The sequence below is a fragment of the Thalassophryne amazonica genome, chromosome 6, assembly GCF_902500255.1.
Source record: "Thalassophryne amazonica chromosome 6, fThaAma1.1, whole genome shotgun sequence".
Taxonomy (NCBI): domain Eukaryota; kingdom Metazoa; phylum Chordata; class Actinopteri; order Batrachoidiformes; family Batrachoididae; genus Thalassophryne; species Thalassophryne amazonica.
In genome coordinates this window covers 40375810-40396769 of record NC_047108.1, presented here as the reverse complement: position 1 = coordinate 40396769, position 20960 = coordinate 40375810, and the positions used below count along the sequence as shown (strand labels likewise).

General features: G+C 41.5%; 1 protein-coding gene across 4 annotated transcripts in view; it reads left to right on the top strand.

Annotated features, from left to right (window-relative positions):
- LOC117512083 (neural cell adhesion molecule L1.1-like) overlaps nucleotides 1-8663 on the top strand; it is a 166242-nt gene extending 157579 nt beyond the window's left edge. For 2 of the 4 annotated variants that reach the window (XM_034172045.1, XM_034172043.1), the window contains 2 exons: nucleotides 3046-3057; nucleotides 6897-8663. In XM_034172045.1, coding sequence (XP_034027936.1) covers nucleotides 3046-3057; nucleotides 6897-7155 — 271 coding nt within the window. In that variant the 3' untranslated portion in view covers nucleotides 7156-8663. The remainder of the gene's footprint in view (nucleotides 1-3045; nucleotides 3058-6896) is intronic. The other 2 variants (XM_034172046.1, XM_034172044.1) reach the window with 1 other exon arrangement.
- Nucleotides 8664-20960: the final 12297 nt, after the last annotated feature.

The following is a 20960-nucleotide window of genomic DNA, read 5'->3' as shown; positions in this document are numbered from 1 at the left end:
ATACAATCAGAAGATTCAGAGAATCTGGAGAACTTTCTACACATAAGCGGCAAGGCTGAAAACCAACATTGAATGCCTGTGACCTTCGATCCCTCAGGCAGCACTGCATTAAAAACCAACATCATTGTGTAAAGGGTCTTACCATGTGGGCTCCAGAAAACCATCGTCAGTTAACACAGTTCGCCGCTACATCTACAAGTGCAAGTGAAAGACATACATCAACAACATCCAGAAACGCCACTGCCTTCTCAGGGCCCGAGCTCATTTGAAATGGACAGACGCAAAATGGAAAAGTGTGCTGCGGTCTGATGATTCCACATTTCAAATTGTTTTTGGAAATCATGGACGTCGTGTCCTCCGGACAAAAGAGGAAAAAGACCATCCAGATTGTTACCAGCGCAAAGTTCAAAAGCCAGCATTTGTGATGATATGAGTGTGTGTTAGTGCCCATGGCATGGGCAACTTACAGATCTGTGATGGCACCATCAATGCTGAAAGGTATATCTAGGTTTTGGAGCAACACATGCTGCCATCCAAGCAACATCTTTTTCAGGGACGTCCCTGCTTATTTCAGCAAGACAATGCCAAGCCACATTCTGCACGTGTTACAACAGCGTGGCTTTGTAGTAAAAGAGTGTGGGTACTACTTGTAGAATGGCCTCCCTGCAGTCCAGACCTGTCACCCACTGAAAATGTGTGGCGCATTATGAAGAGTAAAATATGACCACGGAGACCCTGGACTGTTGAACAACTGAAGTTTTGCATCAAGCAAGAATGGGAAAGAATTCCACCTACAAAGCTTCAACAATTAGTGTCCTCAGTTTCCAAATGCTTCTTGAGTGTTATTAGAAGGAAAGGTGATGTAACACAGTGGTAAACATACCACTGTCCCAACTTTTTTGAAACATGTTGCAGGCATCCCATTTCAAAATGAGGAAATATTTGTACAAAAACAATAACGTTTATCAGTTTGAACATTAAATATCTTGTCTTTGTGGTGTATTTAATTAAATATAGGTTGAAGAGGATTTGCAAATCATTGTATTCTGTTTTTATTTACATTTTACACAACATCCCAACTTCATTGGAATCGGGGTTGTAGATAGATAGATAGATAGATCAAGTCAGTTTTTCTATAAAAATATTTGGGATAAAATGCTTAATGTTGAATGTTGTTATGAGAAATGGCCTTACTAGAATATTACAACAGTTTGCCTTTGATGACCAGTTGTGCTTTGTAGCCACTTCACAGCTGGTCACACCTTACTTTATCAATGACATGTACAGTGGAGGAACCCAATGAAGAATGTACCTCCAGGCATAGTCTAGAATGGAAGTTCCTCTTCTTACAGTGCATCCGGAAAGTATTCACAGCACTTCACTTTTTCCACATTTTGTCATGTTACAGCCTTATTCCAAAATAGATTAAATTATTTTTTTCCTCAAAATTCTACACACAATACCCCATAATGACAAAGTGAAAAAGGTCACATTTTTGAAACAGTCAACATGGACTTCCTCATCAAAGAGCCCTCAGAGTGGGAGGATGGCCCATCATTCCAGTCGTCACAGCAGGTCCTGGATAACATTGCTGCTCTCAGTGATTTTGCTGATCCAGGAGTTGCATTTATCCAGGATTACAATCAGATCCCAATGAAGGATCAACAGCAGCACCAATTCCTGCTGCAAGTTGTTGACTGGCATCGACGTCAGTTCCTGGAGGTGAAGAAAATCAGAATCAAACGCCACTCCCCATGACTGTTTGTTTTCACCAAATAGGTGGACAGTGACATGTAATACTTTTTTTTATCTGTCCTGTATGGTCAGTTAACAGAGAAAGGATTGTTGTTTCAATTTATTTCAATTTCATTTGTGAACAGGTACATTACTATCGCTGGTCTGTGCATAGATCCTCAACCATCGTCATTTCCATCCCGCGTGCAGCAGTGGTTAGAAATTAAATTTGCACAAAACATTTTCTCATCAAGATGAACAATTTTGTCTGGAAGCACCCTTAAGAAAGTCACATTTTTATTTTTGACATACTGAAGAGGCCACCCTAGTGTCCCAGCCAGAGTCCAGACCTGAATCTGATTGAACATCTCTGCAGAGATCTGAAAATGTCTGTGCACCGACGATCCCCATCCAACCTGATGGAGCTTGAGAGGAATGGGTAAAACTGCCCAGAGATAGGTGCACCAAGCTTGTGGCATCATATTCAAAAAGCCCTGAGGCTGTAATTGCTGCCAAAGATGCATCAACAAAGTACTGAGCAAACGGTATGAATATTTATGTACATGTGATTTCTTAGTGCATTTTTAATAAATTTGTAAAACTTTAAAAGAAAAACATTTTTCTTGTTGTCATTATAGGGTGTTGTGAGTGAAATTTTGAGAGATAAAAAAAACTAATTTACTCCATTCTGGAATCAGGCTGTAACATAACAAAATGTGGAAAAACCAAAGCACTGTGAACTGTAGTACTTCCCTGATACACCACGTATGAAGTACAGTGGAGCTGTTGGAGCTCTGCAGCCGTGAGCCAGATGCCTGCTTTTTCACTCAGTAATACAACTGCGCTGATAAATATCTCACATCCTTTCATATTTATCTTGCGTCTCCTCCTGGGGGCCAAGTCACAAGACGTTGTCACTGTGGGGGTGCAACTGATGTGATCTGACTGAGAATGATTAACCTAGCTGTAACTGACACACCCACTGATAAGATTTACTTCTTAACACACACAGACTGTCTGCATGTAGTACTGCATGTAGTTACATCAGTAAAGTTTTTCACTCCAAAGTCAGAGACACACATTATATCCAGTAAACTATCCTGTCACAAATTGTGTTTTATCTTTAAGAATGAAACATGGCCCTTCATATTGATTTGCTGTTCTTTGACACAGTAAATGTTTTAACTACTTATAACCTAGTGGTTTCATCTTGGTGTCAGAAATGACAGAGAAGGTGCAGGTTTTCATTCCTTCCAAGCTGTTTTTTTTTCTGTCTCACTCTCCTGTCTTTCCTTCATGCTTTCACTGCAGATCTTTGGAGAGGTGAGGCTTTGACCAATGCATGTTTTCTGCTTTTGATAGTGATCTTGTGTTAATAACTTGTAACGTAATTACATAACTCTAACTTGGTGGGATTTTAATAGTATTTGCAAATATTATAGATACAGTGAGAGTAGCCTTATTTTTATTTTACTCATTGTTTTTTATTTTACTCATTGTTTTGAAATTGTTAAATATTGAAAAGTTCTACATCTATAAAGGGAGAATTACAAAATCCATGATAACAGAAAACAGCGAGGCTCAATCTAGTCTAGTCAGTGCATCCTGGCCTCATAGGTTTCATGCTTCTGGCTAGACCGGATAGACGACGTGTGGCGCGGTGAAGACAGGTGAAAGTAATCCAGATAAAAGCACATTCACAACTTCATTCAACACACCACAAATGCTGTCAGAGATTTCAGTAGGCTGAAATGGAAACGACACCTGCCACGCACTTCATAGCCAGTAAGCAACAGCTACAAACGGAAGCTTACGAGGAAACAAAGTATACAATATGTAAAACAGGAAACACTGGTGTTGTAATGATAGAGCCAGAAAAAGTGTGGTGGACAATAGCGGACTGACTGAATGTGTACTTAAACTAAAATTATACATTTACTGACCACTGCTCTAATCTGAATCTCTCATAATTATACCATTTAAGTTAAGAGTTAAGAGCTTTTTTATTATCATGTGTACAGTAAAAACAGGCAGTTATACAACACAATGAAATTGTTACTCTGTTCATTCTCCTTAGAAAATCTGCATGTAGAAAGTTCAGATCAAGATAATTTATATAAAAAAAGAAAACACATTATAAAATACACATTGTTAGAGTGAAGAATTATTATATACACTATCTACAGGATGTACAGTTTGGAAGGTGTGCGGATGTGCAGTTTATGCAGTATTGGCAATTTTGTGCAGTATTGTGTAGTTTTAAGCAGCATTCCTGCTGTGCAGGAGTCTTAAGGTGCATGGATGAATAAATAGTGAACAGAGCTATTATAAGAAATACTTAGAGGATGATAGTGATAATGATGAGGAGAAGAATGACAGTGAAATAACAGTCACTCAGGTGATGGAGGGGTCAGTGTGTAAGAGAGTTATTGAGAAGCCTAATGGCCTGTGTGTAGAAGCTATTCACCAGCCTAGTAGTCCTGGACGTCAGACTCCTGTAGTGTCTGCCTGATGGTAGGAGAGTGAAGAGTGAGTGTTGGGGGTGTGTACTGACCCTGATGAGGTTGTGTGTCCTACGTAGGACTCTGGTTTGGTAAATGTCCTGTAGTGAGGGAAAGGCTGCCCCAGAGATGTACTGTGAGGTCTTAATGACACGCTGGAGAGCCTTCATGTCTTGGACTGTACAGTTACCACACCAGATAGACTGTGATAGCAGTGGTGAGGACTATTACAGCATATATATTGTCGCAGGGCGACACTCTCAATCGTCCACCTGTAGAAGTTGCTGAGAATTTTGGCTGGCATACTAAATTTTCTCAGTCTTCTCAAAAAAAAAAAAAAAAGAGAAAATTTGGTTCACGGAAAATTTAAGGAGTTACTTCTCATTTACTCAAATTAACAGTTGTACAATTTGCCTTAAAAGTTGAAACTTAATATGTTACTCAGAAAATTTACCACTAATTAATTGCAACTGCTAATCCACAATGCTACAATATGTATGACTGTGGCTGGCTAATACAAGGCAGTAAAGTTGTGATCATGAAGGATGCCCAAAAGGGTACAATGCCTTCAAACTGCCGGGAAACAACCTGCCGCTCCACAATGTGGAAGCTCCTCTCAGGGATCTTTGCAACCAAGCTGAGCAGGAAGCTGAGCACGACATGAGTGAAGCTCATAAAGGGCATCAGTACCCCACAGTATCTACACACCAGCTACTGGTCAACAGAACAGTTATATTTATTTCATTTTTTTTTTAATATAGCACCAAATCACAACAGAGTTGCCTCAAGGCGCTTCACACAAGTAAGGTCTAACCTTACTAACCCCCAGAGCAACAGTGGTAAGGAAAAACTCCCTCTGAGGAAGAAACCTCAGGCAGACCAGACTCAAAGAGGTGACCCTCTGCTTGGGCCATGCTACAGACACAAATTACAGAACAATTCACAAAACGAATATACAGGAAATGCTGTTGGTGCACAGGACAGGAGGGTCTCCAGCACAAATACAACACCCATCACTGGATGGAGCTGCACCTTAAACAGAGAGAAAAAACAGAATCAGGCATCAGAAAGACAAGAAATATTGTATAATTTGCCAGCCTTAAATCACCTGCAGCCCTAAGACCAGACAGACTAACCTGAGCGGTACCTGCACTGACAACAAGAAACCCTATGAGTCAACGCACCCGCATATGGATAATGGAATGCTTGGCTCCATACAAAGTCACTGCTAGGCTTCCTAAGGAACTCAGTGCAGCTGTGGAAAAGAACACTTGAGACAAACCCTAGGGTCATCACACATGTGACCAAGATTCCCCCGCTGCTGTTCTGCATAGGCCTGAGCTCCTGAGCCAGATTATCACAAAGACTGGTTATGAATGCAGCTTTGGGAGTGGGGTACCCATCAGCCACCTGCTCCACATGATGATATTAAACTGTATACCCAGAGTGAACTCAACGTAAATTCATATCACAGGATACCAGATTGCAGAAGCAGGATAATGGATATACAAGTACAGTGGTACCTCACAAGCTACAGCCAAATGCATCCACAAAGTAAGGCACATAGTGAGAACCAAGTTCCAGTGGTACAGCAAAAATAAGCTCCAAGCCATGGACATGTATGTCTCACCAATCATCAGATACAGTGCTGGAATAATAAAATGGCCAAATGAAAAGAAAGCTGCAATAGATGTCAAGACACATAAACTTTAGCACAGTGTGAAAAAAAAAAGTTCCACCCAAGGTCCAGCACTCTGAGACTACAGTCAGTGAAACAACAAAAAAAAGGTGTGGGGAGTCTTAGGATTACTACGTGTCAAAGCCACCATCATAGATGAATCAAGGAGCATCTAGGAGTACATTAAGGCTCTGCAGACAAACTGCTCCATCACTACCTCAAACAGCAGAACACAAAGGTGAAGAGGAGACATCAAGGAAGACTAAGTCCCTTCATGGGATGTACAATCAGCAGATAGAGGAGGTTATTGACATCAAGAAGTCCTGCCAGTGACAACAAAAGGCTGGGCTGAAGGACAGCACAGAGGCTCTGGTCATGGCAGGAGAAGAACAGACCCTGAACGCCAGTTCCACAGAGGCAGGTGTCTACCACAGAAATAGTCCATCACTTAATAACAGGGTGCAAGATGCAAGCTGGGACAGTGTACACTGAGAGGCACAACCAGGTACTAGAGGCAGTCTACAGGAATATTGGTGTTATTTATATATTATATATCTGTGCCAAATACCACTGACTTTGGTAGTGGAAGTATTAAAGTCAAAACGAACAGGTGCTGACCAACCAGACAGAGACAGAGACAGAGCCGTGATTGAAAAGGAGCAGAAAAGGGCAGTTGTTGTACATGTGACAATTTAAGTGACAGTAATATCAGAAAGGTGTGGAAGAAAGAACTACAAAAGTTGCAGAAGGTAAGGGTCACCGTGGTCCTGGTGGTAATAAAAGCTCTTTGGGCTGTGACCCCAAAGTGGGAAAATGACTCCAACAAATTTCCAGCTACACCATCTGAGGTGTCTGTTCAGAAGCAGGCAGTCTCAGGAATAGCTAGGATACTGCCCCTCTGCTGGAGACCTCGGCTTCAAGGACACACACACACACCACATCTGATGGAGCTAATTGTTAACACCCTTTTATTGTCGTTTCAGCGATGGAGACGAGAAGCGTTCAGACAGCCAGCCGTCTCTGTGTGGGGACAGTAAGCTGGGGAGCGACGACTCTCTTGCTGAATATGGAGACAGTGTGGACATCCAGTTTAACGAGGACGGCTCTTTCATTGGCCAGTACAGTGGCAGAGGACCTGTTCCTCAAGGCAACGAAAGCTCTGGTCCCGCGTCACCTGTAAATGCAGTTCCGCCTCCCCCTATTGCTCCTTCCATGTCAACCATCCTGGACCGGCCCAGCTAGACACACAGAACACACACACACGCACACACACGTCAACACAAACACAAGCAAAAACCACACTCCACCCACGCACACACTGAAAGGCCAAAAGAGCCGCGACTCCACTGACTGTAATGATGTAGGTTACACTCCCGCTGTCAGTACATTCCACAGGTTCATGCAGTTTACAGGACATGTCCCCGCATGCGTTTATGCACACGTCAACATTTAAATATCCACACGGTACGTAACACCCGTCTCTTTAAGGAAGGAAGGAGAGGTGGACGGCTGATGAGGAGTGAGACAGAGAGGAGAAAAGTGAAATTTACAAAGTACGTCACCAAAATAAATTCAGCTTTTACAAACGTGTCATTCTGTCAGATTAAAATATTTAAAGTCGCCTGCTAGATTTATATGTTGACCTCCAGGTCACTATAGCAACAACACTGTCAGCTGCACTGATGGACCAGGATGGGGGAGATGTGGTGCAGTACGTTGCCATGGTAATTGAGGAGCTACAAAAGCCGTTTAACATTTTGCACAAAGTTGTGTAAAAAGAAGATTCTTCCAACTTTTTAAAGAATGTTCTTCCAGCTTTTCTGAACTAAAGAACTTTTGATCTTTCACCCAAAAATAAATCAACATTCAGTTTATCATTGTGGCTCCATCAGACTGAAATCTTTAACTTTCACCTCACAGTTTTCTGTTGTCTTCTCACTAAAATGAATGAAGCATTTTCTTTCTGCTATAAATGTCAGTGTGAATGCAGCATCTTATCATTTAGGGGTTTTTTTCCCACTATGTGTCTTATTTATTTGTGTTTGCATGTATGCATGTGGGAATTTTTGCTATTTATTAATGTGCGTGTCAGCCTCCTAAAGTAAAGGTGCATGGTCCCTGCAGGTGCTCCTGGATTGATTTGATATTGAGTTGATATTTAGAATACGAGTGTAAAGAGTGTGTGAGTGTGGTCATGCTCTCTGTCCCTGCATGCTGAGCTGCAGCGATGGGAGAACTTTTGCCTTGAGAGTCCAGTTGAGCCTCCTCTCCTCCATCTTTCTGTCCATCTGAAAAACACCCTATGCACGCACGCACGCACACACACACACGGAGTCAATGCATACATAACATGGAGGTCTGTCGAGACCTCTGGAGGAAGTTGGTCCTCTGTAGCAAAACCCAACTGACCCCTCTGAAGACTTGGGGGGAGGAAGAAGAGGAGGACACAAACATGAGGAGAAAAAGTTGAGAGAATCTGATGTATTGTTCTCTGAATGTAAATACAACTTTGAGAATGTCAGTTTTCATTTTTTTTTCTTATTATTATTCTCATTGCTTCTTTTATAAGATGAACAAATTTGTGTCTTTTTGCTCTCGGTTGCTGTTTGCGTTGTGTACTGCAGCACTCGTACTCCTCCCTGCTGTGGTCTCTGTATCGTAGAACCTCACCCACCATCTTAGGTTCAGCTTTTCCTCTCGTGTCACTTTGTAGACTTTTAGAGAAGATTAGAATCATAGAACAGACACCCTTCTTTTCTTTCAGGTTGTTTTTTTTAGCATTAGACGGAGCAGATGCTATTATTATTAAGAAATCATGTCCTAAATGTTGACGTTTACACAACCAGCCAAGGCCGTGTTGTACTTAACAGACATGGATGAGCTGCAGCGCTGGGTGGATTGACATAGGAAATCCATCTGGACACTTGGGGGGCGTGTTTTGGTTGTGGTGCCACAGAGAGGCTGGGTTACACTGTTCATAATGGCTCCATTGTCTCACACAAAGCTAGTGAGACACTATGTCAAACAGATTTTTTTTTTTTTTTTCCTGTGTGTTTGGACCGACGTTTTAAATTACTTCTACATTTGAACATTGAGATGTTTCAGCTAAGCAACAATATGTGGCAATATGTTTTTTCATTGGAATGCAGGATCTGTACAGTCTGCAGGGATCGTCTAACACGCTGCCGTTACTTCCACCAGGGCCACCCAAGTTTGTCGCTGGAGAGCACCTGCCCCACGTCTACCGGCTCTACTCACAGCTGATTATTTAATTCTGCTGTTTCCAAGCTTCTCATTAGCTGAACGCACCTGACAGAGTTACGTAGCTGTGGGTGGAGCAGGGAGGGTGAAAAACACGCAGGGCAGGTGCTCTCCAGGAACAGATTGGGGCAGGCCAATGTTCAGTTAAAACTGGTTCAGCTTGTCACCGCGTCATGACAGTTAACAATTAAATAACACAAGTCAAACTTTGGAGTTGAGCTGAAACTGATCCATAGTAGTCCTATCAGGACATGGAAGTGCATGTAATAATAATAATAATAATAATAAATAAATAAATAAATAAATAGACAGTACAGAAATAAGCTAAGGTTCACAAATTTCAATCCAAAATAAGTAGAGACTAAATGCACCCAATTTAAAATGCAGGACGAGAACCAGAATAACACAAAAACTGCAGATATGTAACACATGAACATGAAAAAACAGCAAAAATTAAAAGAGCAACAGGATGTGTGACATTACATTGATTTGAATCAATCTTGCCAAATACTGTAGAGCAACAACAAGTGATCACATATGAAGACGACATTTTTTTCTAAGAACCTGTGATGTGAAAAGTGCATGTTTTTCTCCTTCCTTTGTGAACACAGGAGTGTGTGGGCATGGACACACACACACACACACACACACACACACACACACACACACACACACACACACACACACACACACACACACACACACACAGTGAATCCAGCAGACTCCCCTGAGGTGTAAAAACAAGAGATGTGGCCCCTTTCTAGTTTTATCTATTATTATCTGATACTTGTCAACCAAAAACAAGTGCCTAGTTGAAGAAGAGTGCTCCCACTCATTACTATCTTTTTTGTAGTGTTTTTGAGTCTAATGGAAGTATGTATCACAAAACAGCCTTGCCTTCTTTATGAAGACGTGAAATGGCCTTGAGTTCTTTGAGTTAGAAGGTTCAAATTGAGAAAATATTGAAGAACGAGATTAATGATTTAGTATATGTGGGAAGTCTGCAGTAATTTTTCTCACCAAACAATATAGTGGATACACAACCATGATGTGATGGAGTAATGGCAGCTGCACTGCATCTATAATCTGATATGGCTAACAGTGGCTAATCTTGCTAGCTAGCTATTTTCTAATTGCCAACCAAGAAGTGTAACAATAATTGTCATCGTTAACTGTTGTAAAAAAAAAAAAAAAAAGTTATTTATTTCTAACATTTAGGTCAATATTTAAATAGCTTGAAATCATGTGAACAAAACATTGATATGTTGATATTATCATATACCTATAAATGATACGCCAATATGATTGGATAAAACACTAAGGAATAAATAGCAATACACCCTTTTTGCGGACGGGTATTTTTCATACCACCCCAGTAATCAGCTAATCCGGACAGCGGAGCGGCACCACGACGAAGATGCACGGTCAGAGGAACTGTGAAATACGGGTGAGTCACTATTAATAATTTCTTACGTGTCCAACCTCGTAGGTTGATTCATTAGTTCTAAAAGCCATCGTAATTATTTATAGGAAAACGTTCTATATTTTTTCTACTAAGGTTTGAACTTTGAGTGTTTACACAGGAGAGAAAAGTGAGAAAATGTTAATGCCTGTTTGAGAAAAATGTATAAAGTGTGTAGTGAGGGGTTTTACAGCCTTAAAATATCTACAATAACTGTAAAAAAATAACGCTGACTACTTCGCAGATTTCGCCTATCGCGGGTTATTTTTAGAACGTAACTCCCTTTCGCGGCCTCGCAGTTTCGCTGATTTTTTTAGTGCAATTTTGCATGCTTCTTTTTTTTTTTTTACAGCGCATTGTGTTCTGCGTCCTTATCAAGCGCGCTGGTCGCAGCACCGGTCGGCATCACCACGATTGCTCTCAGCTCCTCCGATGCGCTTACTGAGTCTTCTGGCTCGGTAAGCGCTGCAGCGGGCCACTCACACCGCCCCCTTGTCCGCTGTGCCGAGCTGCATCCAACCTCAGCACCAGGTCCAGAGACTACGCTCGCTGTTTTGATGTGCAGTGCCCGCTGCATGGTCTCAGTAACCGCAGCCGCAGAGCTTCGTGGCCATGACTTGGATTCTTTGCGGGTCCCACATCCGTACCCCCGGAGGCAGTGAGCAAAGGGAGAGCACGCGCATTGTGATAAAATCGTTATCAAGTTGTTTTACCAATGAATATGGCTTTATACACCCTTCAGAAAATCATTCTGATTATCATACTCTGGGAGTATGATAAACTAGATTCAAATCAAACTTATTGTATGCAAAGGTACTTCCCTGGGAACCTCAAACAACCAGTAAGGGTAGTTAAAATCATGGTCCTCATACAAGCAGTAGGGGGCAGTAAAATACTACATCAATATTTAATGTGCGAATTTTGAATATTTTATCTGCATAAAATGACAGTTCACCCATTTTCAAAACAAATATATTATGATGCACATAAGAGCAGAGATCAGTGTTAACAACATCCAAAATTTAAAGAAATCCAGCAAACAACTGATGCCATGTTGAGCAGAGATGAAAACATTTTATATTCATAAATTTGGCAAGGAACACGTTTTTAGAGGATTCTTGGGTACCACCGAATGGCTTGGTGTCAAACGAATTGTTTCTTAGAAAACCTCACCTGAGTAATGCTAGTTACATTGTGAGGGAACGTCAGCTACGTCATTTTGACCAAGAGGGGAATGGATCTGTGATCTGCCTGGGTGGTTGCCATGCAGGACCCAAGGCTGTTCCATAGTGTGGTTGGTACATCGACACACAACAACAGAACATCTGCTCCTAAACCTGACCTGACTGTACTTACATTTTGATGTGATCATATCACCGTCCACAAATCTTGTTGTAAAAGCTGTGACTAAGCGCATGGCTAAGATTGTGTTACACTACGTTCAGAGTGAAGCATCATGAGGTAGACAGGCCACATTGAATACAGGGTTCAAGACATCTGATACTCTGGCTTGGTTCAAAAACATGATACCTGACAAAATCAAGCTTATCGTCCCTTTGCATTGATCGTGTTACTGGGTTCTGATACTGGCCATGCTTATCTCACCTTCCTTTATGTTCTGAGTAAGGCCACATAGCTGCTGAGACTCCTGTTTCCTGTAATCTTGTCATGTTTCATGGAAGCACTGCTCATGCTCACCATTATCTTAAACTATTGATTGATGAGACATTTCAGCAGCTGTAGATGACTCAATGAATCATTTAATCATCATTATTTTAGTGTAGAGTCTTTTTCTGTTTCATGCGATCATTACTGGAAGAATAGACCACTGCGTGCAGTGACTGTAAATGTATTTGCACTTTTTAACATAGTCAAAAATCACTGATAATCCACCAAACTGCACAGTAACTATGTATAGTGGAGCCCTTATGAGCTGTGTGTTTTAAGGCCACATACAACTAATCTATCTTAATTTATTTCAGTAGTTTTCCATTCTACTCAGTTTAACTACCAGTGGAATAATTTTAGCCTAATTTAAGCCTATTGCTTTAAGTGTCCAAAACAGCAACCCAGCTCCTCTTTGTGTCTCTGCTCCTATTGTACAGTCCTGCCTGACCGTCTGTCTGTCTATCTGTCTGTCTGTCTGTCTGTCTGTCTGTCTGCCGCAGCCTTCTTTTATAACACATGGGGAAACACGCCATTAAAAGATTTTAAAAATGGTTATGAATAATAATTTTACAGATAGCAACAGTGCTATTATCAGTCACTGACTGCGTTTACATGGACAGCAGTAATCCGATTATTGATCCTATTCTAAATACTTAGATTTATGATGTTAACATGAGTTGTGTAATGAATATTCCATTCATATTCCTCTTGACATGTTGCCAAGTATAGTCTGATTAATGTCTCACCACTGAATTATGAGCTTAATGTCTTATGTGTTGCAAAATGCTGTTAAAACAACATGTGGAGGTCATAGTCTGATTAAGGCGTTTGCATGTCTGCAGTGCATTTAGAGGTCAGAATTTGTATTCCAGAAGACTGGAATACACCACTTCTTAAATAGAATATAGCTTACTCTGATTATGACCTTATTTGGGATAAAATAATCAGAAAATGTTATATACATGGCAGTGTATTAATCAGATTATCACATTACTGTCCATGTAAACACAGCTAGTGATGGGATCAGGATGATCTGTAACACAGTCAGTTTGAAGGGATTAAGCAGGGAAAGATGAAGGTGTTTGGGGGACAGAGACAAGTGAGGGTTCAAAACAAACACACATATGGGGGGGGGTATTGTACCTGCTTGTTGCATCGTTCGCTGTACTGTATCTGAAAACTAACCCAAGACTGTCAACTAATAAATAAACATGGACGTGTACCTGAAGAAACAGAGTTGGTCTCTTGCTGTGTCTCTATCTCTGTCTCTCGTTTTGTTTCTGTTGAGCATATTTTAGCTAATTTCCTGGATCTTGAACTCTACAGGCCAAGGGCCTCGCCTCCACTTGACACTCAAATTGCTTTGTACCCAGTCCTAATGGGTGGCGGATGCACATGATGACAATTAAGATAACTACTTCTCCCCTTTAGTGATGCTTTGCTTCTTCCTCACTGCATGTGGGAAATGAACATCTCGCATGAAAGAGCACATTCGAACTGGCGGTCTTGAATCTGCATGTATAAGCATTGTCTGTAGTCCAGTTTGTCCTTGTCATTTCCACAGAATGAAAACATTTATGAACATCCTGTTTATGCTGCAAACAATCAGCATGTGAACGCAACACCAGAAGTATTTATTTGGCATTGTTTGTAACTTGTGTTTCCTAAAAATAGACCTACTTGGAATAGTTATTCTGAGCGTTCATCAAGTAGAAAATTGGCATTGAGCAGAACGGAAGAGGAGACAGATGGTTGTTTCCTCAAATGGAAATCATAGACCATGTACTGGTAGCTTCTTTTTTGCATAACTGTATCAGTTATGCATCTGTATCATCTGTTTGACCTTTTATTGCTTTCTTTTGCACAACCTACACTGTTTACACTGCTTACTTCTTTGCACAACCTACACTGTTCACATTGTGTACTGTTTACATCTGTGCTACCTCCTCACCACTGCACTACTACATTTACTCCTCCGTCATATTCTCTGAGACTGGATGCTGTACTTGCACACAAATTTTACTTTTATTTTTAGTTAGTAGCTTTTATTGATTAGTCTATTTTTCTTTTATTTACTTAACCCTATTTTTGCGTGTCTTGTCTAATGTGTGAGCTGCTGGATGCCTTGAATTTCCCTCTGGGATCAATAAAGTTATCTATCTATCTATCTATCTATCTATCTATCTATCTATCTATCTATCTATCTATCTACGCTGATTCAGTGTAAGAAGCAGAGTATCAAAAGCGAAAGTAAAAAAGAAGAACAGTTTGCAGTATAAATACACACTATAAATACCAGACATACTGATCAATACCGGTTTACTGGTGACTACTGTTCCTCTCCTTCCTGTACCCCGTCTTCCTGTTACTCCTCCTCCCCGAGTGAGGAGTTGTACAGTCTGATGGACTGAGGGACAAAGGAGTTTTTCAGCCTGTTGGTCCTGCACTTGGGATGGTGCAGTCTGTGGCTGAAGAGGCTCCTCTGGTTGCTGATGATGGTGTACAGAGGGTGTCTGGCATTGTCCATAATGTCCACCAGTTTGTCCAGTGATATGGAGGGAGACAAAGCGCTATGTGTACCAACTGATCTGTGGTCCAACCTTCCATTTTCACCATGAACGTTCATGAAACTTTGAATACAGGTGGGCTTCACGGGGAGTAATTTGAAGTGGTTTGGGTATTTGAATAGAATTCCTCCTGGACACTTCCCTTTTTGAAGTTTTCCAGGCGTATAAAAACACAGTGTAGACTCCAAACACGCTGGAGGTATTATCTATCATATCTGGGCTTAGAACACCTTGAGATCCCCCAGGAGGAGCTGGAAGATGAGGATGGGAAGAGCACCCTGAAGGCTGCCCCATTCTCCGGACATAGCTCACATGAGAAAATAGTTTTGATACATCACTCTAGATTTTTCCTTGCAAATAAAAACAGTAAGTTGATTTTTTTTTTTTTTTAACAAACTAGGAAAGAGGCAAAAGTGATTATAACTTTTCAGCTTTATTCATTTTCTAAAAGTGATGGTCTAGTGGTTAAGCATTGGGCTTGAGACCAGAGCATCCTCGGTTCAAACCCCAGCCTGATCAAAAAATCACTAAGGGCCCTTGGGCAAGGCCCTTAATCTCCTAGTTGCTCCCAGTGTGAAATGAGCATTTTGTATGGCAGCACCCTGACATCGGGTTGAATGTGAGGCATCAATGTAAAGTGCTTTGAGTGCCTGATGCAGATGGAAAAGCGCTATATAAATGCAGTCCATTTACCATTTCTAAACCCACTTATTCCAATTAAAGGTCACAGGGAAGCTGGAGCCTATCCCAGCAGTCAGAGCGAGAGGAGGGATACACCCTGGACAGGACGCCACTCTGTCGAAGGGCCACATATAGACAAACAAACACATTCACACCTTTGGCCAATTTAAAGTTTCCAGGTAACCTAACCTGCATGTCTTTGGATGTGGGAGGAAGCCGGAGCACCCACAGGGAATCCATGCAAACACGGAAAGAACATGCAAACCCCACACAGAGAGGTGCTGTGAGGCAACAGTGCTAACCAGTGGCAACCAGTGCTAACATGGTCCATGTTTTAGATTTATGGTTGCACTCATGTAACATATGTACTACCTTCAAATTTTGAGTTCAAAATGCCAAAGTCTTAGTTACGGAATATTGTGTATGACATTTACAATGTATGGTGTATCTTTCTAACCAGCTAAATTAATAACAAAGTGACTTTTTTTTATTTATTAAAATAACACTCTCGTATCACAGATGAAAAAAATGTCCCTGTAATAGAAACAAAAAGTACATGTAAGTATACAGCTAATAATGCAGCCTACTAAAACTTGGCATCAAACTATATTAATTTATTGACCTGAACCTTCAGACTAGTAGGATATTCCCGCCTGTATTACAGTAGCTAGAAAGTGGGTTAAGCTAGTTCACTCAGTCAGTACCTGAATAATTAATTTACTTTGTTCCATCTATTCTTGTCTTACAAATGCCTGCAAGCTACATTAATTTGTACTTAGTTAATGCTTCATGGTTGGGATGGTTTTCTTGGGGTTGTTCTCATCCTCTAAACATGGTAAGTGGAGCTGATACCAAAAAGCTCTATTTTGGTCTCATCTGGCCACATGACCTTCTCCCATGCCTCCTCTGGATCATCCAGATGGTCACTGGTGAGCTTCAAACGGGCCTGGACATGTGCTGGCTTGAGCAGGGGGATCTTGCTGCCCTGCAGGATTTTAAACCATGACAGCATCATGTGTTACTAATGTAATCTTTGCGATTGTGGTCCCAGCTCTCTTCAGGTCATTGACCAGGTCATCCCATGTAGTTCTGGTCTTTCTCAGAATAAGCCTTACCACACGAGGCAAGATCTTGCTTGGAACCCCAGACCGAGGAAGGCTGACAGTCATCTTGTGTTTCTTCCATGGTGTTCATTCGGCTGCTCCCAGTATTGTTCAGGGTCGCCACAGCAGATACAGCCAGAGCCGCACTGGTAATTGGCACAAGTTTTACGCCGGATGCCCTTCCCGACGCAACACCAGTTTTACCTGGAGAAACACACAGCTGCTGGTGTTCCAAAGAGGTCTCCCATCCAAGTACTAACCAGATCCTGCACTGCTTAGCTTCGGGATCCGACGGGATCAGGCTGACACAGAGCAGACCAGCTGCCATCTTGTGTTTCTTCCACTTTCTAATAAATAATCAGAACAGTTGCTGTCTTCTCACCAAGCTCCTTGCCTGTTGTCCTGTAGTCCATCCCAGCCTTGTGTAGGTCTACAATTTTGTCCATGGTGTCTTTAGACAGCTCTCTGGTCTTGTCCATGGTGGATAAGTTGGAGTGTGATTGATTGTGTTGTGAACAGGTGTCTTTTATACAGGTAACAAGTTCAAACAGGTACAATTAATACAGGTACAGATTGCAGAATAAGAGGGCTTCTTAAAGAAAAACTAACAGGTCTGTGTGAGCCAGAATTCTTGCTGGCTGGTAGGGGATCAAATACTTATTTCATGCAAGAAAATTCAGGAATACTCGTAACCCTGTTGTTTCCGATGATTTGCGGACCCAATTCCATCATTTGCACGGTTTATTTTTCTGTAAGTAATTCGGTCATGATTCGTTGCGTCTTCATGCCAAACTGGAAATTCTGTGAGCAGACCCACAGGTTTCTCCATCTCGTCAGCTGCATTGACGGTAAATCCATCAATCAATCAAGTTAAATCCATTAAATCCACACATTTCTGCATCGTTGTCACTGCACTAGTTTCTCTCACTCTCAGCTGACAGCGCCATTATTGACACCTGTGCAGCAATGCGGTCAGGGCGCTGAGTTATACATCAAATGTGAAACGGTCAAATATTTTGCCACCATCTACTCAATATTTTATGGTCTGAAATCTCACATGATTAACCAATCAGATTTGCGGAACAAATGTAATTGGATTAGAATGCAAATTAATTATTGAAAAATCATACAATGTGATTTTCTGAATTTTTTTTAGATTCTGTCTCTCACAGTTTAAGTGTACCTACGATAAAAATTACAGACCTCTCCATTCGTTGTAGGTGGGACAACTTGCAAAATCGTCAGTGGATCAGACACTTATTTGCCTCACTGTACATATTATATGAATGTTTATGAGTTCAATAGTACGAATATTTCATTTCATGAGGTGAAAGATGATACGCTCCCACTTTCACTGAATTAAATATTCGTTCTATTGACAGAATGGAAAAACATTATTTGTTTTATATATCGGCTAAAATAGATGCTTGTCATTTGATATATTATTAATTAATAAACAACAGAACAGGGACTACATTGTGGTGTTCCACCGGTGCTTAACAGTCCAACACGAACTTTAAATAGGGGTCCAAGATTGTTCTCAGTAGTCCGTGATGCCGTCCACTGACTTCGTGTACAGACTGACGTCTGCTTTCCTCACTCCAGCTAAATAAATTACGCCAGAAATTTGTCCAGCTTTTTATCCTAAACGCTCTTCCACCACACTTCCAAACAGCATGGTGGATTTGGTTTTGTGTGTGTGTGTGTGTGTGTGTGTGTGTGTTAAGGCACGACTTTGATGCATGCACTTGCACGCACTGTGTTGTGCAAGAGAGTAAACTCGTCGTTAATGGGTGTAGTCTGAATGTGAGAGGGGCACCGGTGCATGCAATTGCGCAAAGAGAGTTTTGAAATGCTCAAAAATTTTTCACGCATAAATGTCGTGCAACAAACGTGAAGTGGTAGTGAACGTTGCGTGATCTACTCGTCAAAACTACGTGCAGCTCGTCGAGTAAAGAAGTGAACAGTGTCAGTGACTGTGTCAGCGCACCGCATCACAGCGCAGCTCATCTGATCGTTTATAACGAGATGTTAAATCTGTCACAAACATACTTTACAGCTGCACACAAGAAAGAAAGAACATGCAACTGTTTTACCAAGCTATTACAATAAGCTAAGTGCGCAACGCATCTGTGCATGCGTGGGTCAAACGGAGGCAAAAATTCCAACTACCAAACTCACACCGCTCCCATTGAATTTCGTATACAGTAGCATTAGTGGACTGTAAAAGTTAAGGCTTACAGGGTTTGTTTCAAAGCCTTTAAGCCTTAAGCGACGCATACAATAATGACAGGTGCGCATTGTGCTGTTTTCAAATGCTCGAACAGAATTTATAGGCTTGAAAGTTGGCTGAAAACACACGATTGCAAAGCTCCGCTGAGTCCACACAAAGACGGAAAGAAGAAGAAATGTGGTTGCAAACCTCCGTTCATTCTACAAAATTTCCCCACAGAAAAGAAAGATCCAGACGGACGTAAACGACGGACTAAAATTGTAAGTTTCTTGCACACATTTATTTTGTCAATATCCTGAAACTGCTGAATTATAATGTGGCTGATGATGCTGTTTCCGTGCATCGGTTATGACTGTAATGTCGCACCATGAATGATGTGGTGTGTAATATTGTAAAATTGACATGTTCTATAAACAAACTGCATGCATGCACATATCACTGTATGTCTGTCAACTTATCAAAACAAACGTGACACCAAAGAGGTTATATGTGAGACTCACCTTCATTGCTTCAAGCCGGCAGAGTAGCGATTTCTCATACCTGCTTAGCAAATATTCTGCAATATCCACAGTTTCAGACTCTGGACTTCGTCTAACCATCCGTCAGCTGCCTTCAAGGGGTCAGAAATTTGTTTGTCTCCAACGATCAACAAGGACTGGTCATTTTTGACAGCAGCGCGCTCTTCCTCCTTTGTCGGCACCAACGGTAGTTTCTGTAACAATGCAGCACACGCAAGCACAGCCAGCTCTTCTTTCCGTTTCTGTCCACTGCTGAACGTAGTCCTGGTTGTAACAGGCAACCCACTTACAAAAACGCTTTAAATCGTCAACTTTCCAGCGGTTGAAAGGATCCAATCACAGCACTCCTCGCTACTTTCAGCCGTCATAGCTTGCGGATTGGTAGTCGAAAAATTTAGCCTCCCCATAATGCACCGCGTGGCCCGAAATGTGCACTTTGCTGATATAAACATGACAAATAATTAACTTTTTAGATGGCTCCAAATGCTTTATCCCCTTTCTTCAGCACGTGCACGAGAAAAACAGCAGCTGGAGTGCTCCTCTGTGATTCCAGAAGCGATTAGAGGCGTTTTCAACAGTTAACTCGGACAGAAAATGATTAATCCACTACAAAATAATTATTTTATGGAAGTGGCTATTCGCACCACCGCCGTGTCCATAACTCTCATTTGGCTATTCGCATGGCAAGACTCTGGTGGTAAAGCTTGGAACTACTTGTATAAACAAACATACTGCATTAAATGAGAGTTATGGACACGGCTGCTGTTCGAATAGGGTCGGCCTTTTGCCACCAGAGTCTTGCCGTGCGAATACTGAAATGAGAGTTATGGACATGGCCGAATAATAATAAAAAAAAAAAATCATCAAAATTGCAAAAATATTAAAGGAGTTAAGACATCTTGAATGCAGTATGTTTGTTTATACAAGCAGTTCCAAGTTTTGCCACCAGAGTCTTGCCGTGTGAATAGCCAAATGAGACTTATGGACACAGCCGCCGTGCGAATAGCCACGGCCTTATTTTATACACGCAGCGTCCAGTGCACAACATGTGGCAGTCAGTGGAATAAAGTACGGCATCCATCTGGGCACACAGCAGGTTTGATCATCACGTGTGCAAGTGCGTGCATCAAAGTCTTACAAGCGTCAGGGGGTCTTTAGAAGAATTAGCAGCGTCAATTAGCTCCATCAAATCGTCATCCACCAGCAAAACAAACACCGCCATGTTTAACTAAAAGCCACCATGGGTAGTGTGAGCATGCACGGTGGTCGGGGTGTGCAAAAGCACATTTCATATAGCACAAAAATTGCACACTAAAAAGAGCTATTTGTTGGGAAAGTGTAGTGACACGGACCCACAACAGGGGGCGTAAATGAACGGACAATAGAAGGAGTTAAATTTGAACACTTTACTGTTGTGAATGCCACAACCAAACACAGCAGATTACAGAATGAATATAAGTCAATCAATAAGGTGTCGTGTGGGCAGGCTCAACGATAGGAGATGCCTGTCTGGAGACGAACCGGAACCACACGATTTCCACCGCCACCGAACCC